The sequence below is a fragment of the Sorghum bicolor genome, chromosome 6 (genome assembly GCF_000003195.3).
Source record: "Sorghum bicolor cultivar BTx623 chromosome 6, Sorghum_bicolor_NCBIv3, whole genome shotgun sequence".
Classification (NCBI taxonomy): domain Eukaryota; kingdom Viridiplantae; phylum Streptophyta; class Magnoliopsida; order Poales; family Poaceae; genus Sorghum; species Sorghum bicolor.
The window spans coordinates 47,187,752-47,191,872 of NC_012875.2; the positions used below are offsets into that span (position 1 = coordinate 47,187,752).

Genomic DNA, 4,121 nt, shown 5'->3' on the forward strand with positions numbered 1-4,121 from the left:
GCGCAGGCCCACATTTTGTGTACGCTCATATTTGATTTTTCCAATACGGAGATATAACCTAGGCAAATTAAGAAAGTTTGATATTTCCATAGCGACTCTTTTTTTAAGATGGAGGGAGTACATGACAACCAATAAAAGTCAGATGGCATATAAGGTCTTGTTTGGTTTGGGAGTTAAACTTTAACTCCTATCATGTCGAATGTTTAGACATATGCATAGAGTATTAAATATAGATTATTTATAAAACTAAGATCTTGTTTAGTTCACCCAAAAACTAAAAGCTTTTCAAGATTCTCCGTCATGCGGCACATGCATAGAGCATTAAATATGGATTAAAAAATAACTATGCATAGAGTGCCTGTAATTTGCGAGATAAATCTTTTGAACCTAATTAATCCATAATTGGACAATAATTACCAAATACAAACGAAAGTGTTGCAGGTCAAAATACAAAAAAATGGATCTAAACCAAGCCTAAAAACACAACTAGAAAGTAATTCGCGAGACGAATCTTTTAAGCCTAATTAGACCATAATTGGATAATAATTACCAAATTAAACAAGAATACTACAGTACCTGTTAAACTTTAATACTTCTTGATAAAAAGGGGTGCAAATCCTCTTAAAAAACTTTAACATCCTCAACCAAACACGCTGTGTAGCTGCCGGCGAGGCCTGCAGGGTGCAGACGCCAGACGGTGCATGTGTAATGTACGCCTCTGAACTGTCTGTACCGAGCGGCGATCGATGCTGTACAACTACATTTCTAGTTTGCCATGTACAAAGAGTTCTTTGGGTACCATTTACAAAAGTACTCCAATCTCGTGCCCAACCCTTGGTTATCTGAACTAAAATGTGTGGACGCGTCATTAAGCATTAACACAAACACTATTGTGGTGCTTCGTTTGGTTAATAAGCTATGATTGGCTGATTTGTGTGAGAGAAAAACACTGCTAAATGGCTAACAGATTTGGCTAATAAGCTCTGCATGTCTGAATTCTGTAAATAATTTTCTTTTATTATATTAATAACATGCAGTAGGGGTGCACTCCCCTCCTGTTTCCGTTAAAAAAACAAACTATATGTATATGTATCCTTTTCTTCTTTGAATCGTATGTATATGTATCGTACTATTGCACGGCAGCAGCGCAGAGTTCGATCATCCAGGCGTCAATTGGGGCCATTATACAGACTTGAGGAGGACAGTAAAGAAGTCTGAACTTATTTGCTAACGAAGTTCATATTAGAGAACTGATTGTAACACCCGTATAGTATAATCAATCACTTTGTGACTACTTCCTCCAGCTCCCTGAGGCCCCCAACCCTCTGCTCAATCTCCTCCAGCAGCTCCTCCCGCAGGAGCTCCTCCCTCGCAGACGCCTCCAGGTCCTCTTGCTGCATGCCAATGAACATTCATTGCACAGTGCAGGATATATATATCAGTAAAGTTATCTGTGGCTAGGCTAACAGCTGCTTTGATTATTCTTCATGCAGGCACTGTGCATGCAAAAGGTGCGTGCTTTGCTTACCCTGTCGTAGTACCAGTGCACGGTTCCATCTCCACCCGCGCTCCTGTACGTGTCACTGTCGTAGAAGGGATCCTGTTTTGATTTCACCCACAAGCAAAGGTGTGTCATGAACACTCCAGGAAATCACATGCATGCATGATGATACTGTATATGTTAGTACTGCGTGCTAGCTAGCTAGCTTGCCTTCATGGACGCGAAGAAGCAGACGCCCCAGACCGTGAACATGGCGTAGAAGGTATCTGCATGCATGCGCGCGATCGATCGATCGATCGAGAGCGAAGAAACGGTCAGTGGTTTCAGTTTCAGATCAAAGCAGGGGCGGAGGAGCTCAAGTGCTGATGGAGACGACGGTGCATGGGAGCTGATGAGGACACTCACAGACGCTCTTGAGCGCTGCGTCGCTGAGATGCCAGATGGACTTGGTCACGACGTAGTCCCGCGACATGTCCACGTGCTCCACCATCGTCACCATCAGCGGCACCACCTCCAGCGACGGCAAGGCGCTCACCTTCGCTGAACCGGATCTCTGCAACGTAACGCAACACCGCAAGCAAAGATCCATACGTCTGAACATTACTGGACCATCAATCAAAATGCATGCAACTGGATTCTTGTGGTCTCATGGTGCATGGACTCATGGGCACTATATGGTAGCAACGCTAATGTAATGTAACACAACATAGTATTGCACAGATCGGTTAGTCGCGGTTTCTTCAGATTTCAGAAAGGGCCTGCATAGAAGCATAGGCAGTAGCAGTGACACAGTACTCTGTTTATTCATATGCTTTCGCAAACATATCTATCATCTGTCAGCACGAAGCACGCCATATTCTTTATGCAACGCTAGCTATTGGCTTGCCTCGAATTTACGTGTGAACATGAACATTTCTTGGTATTTTTCGTTTCAGCATAAGAGGTCATGTACTGTACCTTAGAACGGCCGGACCTGCTGCGCCCGTGGTCATGGAACCTGCCGGCGAGCTGCAGAGAAACAGCATGCATAAAAGTGAAACTTGAAGCAATTAATCGTTAACAGTCTGAACATGGGATTTGGAAGAGAACGATACGTGTACTGTCGCGGGGCAGCGGCCGTGGCGGTCGGCTGATCTCCTCGCGGAGTGCAGGGCGGCGGCGGCGGCGACGTGAGAGTGTGGCTTGAGCAGCGGCGAGGCCATGGTCGTTCAGGTGCTTCTCTGATGGATGGCTCTGGATGTGAGACTGCTGGGCGGATGACTCATGTTTGGTTCGCTGATCTAGCGTGCAGGCCGTGAGTTTCTTCGGTGGATAAGGTGGGTAATGGGTGGCCTGGACGGTTTTCTTTTTCTCCAATCCAATCTCCATCTTGTGCTGACGTAAGAACAGAAGCTTTGGGGCTAAAAAAAGGAGTAAAGTTTTCAAATTACGAAATGAGTGTTGGGGCTACTGGCATAATCACTAAAACCTTGTTGATACATAAACATCTGGAATTTGCATATTGTTAATTAAGAAACAGGAGTCAAAATGAAGCATCGGAACAAGATTGTGTATTTCAATCCACCTATTCTATCAGCTACAAGCCAAAGTTCTCCTGTGTGTTCAAGAAAAAGATGCAGCACTAAGTGTTCTAACAAAATTTGCAGTGATTTTCAAGTGTCCCAGGAAAATACAAAGAATGCACAATTAACAAAGCCAAATTTCTTTATTTCTGTCCATTTATATTTATTTCAGTGGATGGCTTGGCATAGAGAGAGGAGTATACCTCAGTTCTAGACTCTTCCAGAGCAACACTCGACATATCCTGTTGCAAGAGCTTCTTGACTGCAACTTCCTATAGACAAACAAATTTTTGATTCTGTAAACAACTTGGTAGCAGTGAACAAAGCAAAAGAAAAGAAATACAGTGTCAGATGGAATAGCTAGAACTTCAGAAGACAGAATACAACAATGGATCGATCATTGTTTTTTTTTTCAAAAATGAGAACTACTGACGCCAAAAATGTTCTAAAACCTGTTAGTCCAAATGATGCTAAGGCCTGTCACTAAGGTACATGAAGTCACCTAAAGTTGTAGGGAAAACATAAAGCAACAGACAGAAAATGTAGGTGCAGTTCAAGCGTACAAATAAAATTTTCTCCTTTTCGTTACAAGATTAACTGTTTCATGGTATAAATGGAGAAACCGTTTCATTGGCTCATTGCCTTTTATTAACTGGTTTCTCTCACTACTAGATGTCTGTAAGATTGAACTAAAGCGGTATTGTATTTCATCGTTGGCACAGGTAATGTTGTCATATTATCTAAATTAACATTTCTTCACATCCTTAGATGCTATCAGTATACCAAAAAGGTTGGCTTTTACTTTAATTAGAAGTGTTGAATATGTTCCAAATTCAATTACACATTATAAAGACCGACTTCTGACGGAGCGAAGCGGAAGCCCGTCGCCGGAGGCTTGGGCTGGAGCGAACGGCCCATTGGTGTTGCCCTCGTCGTCACTCGGGGGGTGCGAGGGCTGGCCCCCAGCAGTACGGTACATATACCCAAATTAGGGTTCCACCGAAGATATGATCTTGTAAGGCGCTGCACGGCGTTGTAACCCAACTCTTGATAATAGT

At 43.2% G+C, this 4,121-nt stretch overlaps 1 protein-coding gene across 2 annotated transcripts; it reads right to left on the minus strand.

Annotated features, from left to right (window-relative positions):
- Window positions 997–2,873, minus strand: LOC8073405 (photosynthetic NDH subunit of subcomplex B 4, chloroplastic). Of its 2 annotated transcripts, none has more exons than XM_002447895.2 (6): window positions 2,596–2,873; window positions 2,459–2,509; window positions 1,907–2,054; window positions 1,712–1,767; window positions 1,529–1,600; window positions 997–1,394 (listed from the first exon to the last, which is right to left on the minus strand). In XM_002447895.2, exons 1-6 carry the CDS (start codon window positions 2,701–2,703, stop codon window positions 1,281–1,283), a joined length of 549 nt encoding a protein of 182 aa, XP_002447940.1. In that variant the 5' UTR covers window positions 2,704–2,873; the 3' UTR covers window positions 997–1,280. The 2 variants fall into 2 exon arrangements, with proteins under 2 accessions (XP_002447940.1, XP_021319490.1); XM_021463815.1 differs by having other exon boundaries at window positions 2,602–2,810.

Excerpts from the sequence above, each read along its gene's own strand:
- LOC8073405 (XM_002447895.2), bottom strand. The coding sequence starts at position 2,703 with ATGGCCTCGCCGCTGCTCAAGCCACACTCTCACGTCGCCGCCGCCGCC. Across the intron at positions 2,055-2,458 it reads GCAGGTCCGGCCGTTCTAAG|AGATCCGGTTCAGCGAAGGT; the intron begins GTACAGTACATG and ends GTTACGTTGCAG. Across the intron at positions 1,395-1,528 it reads TGCACTGGTACTACGACAGG|CAAGAGGACCTGGAGGCGTC; the intron begins GTAAGCAAAGCA and ends ATTGGCATGCAG.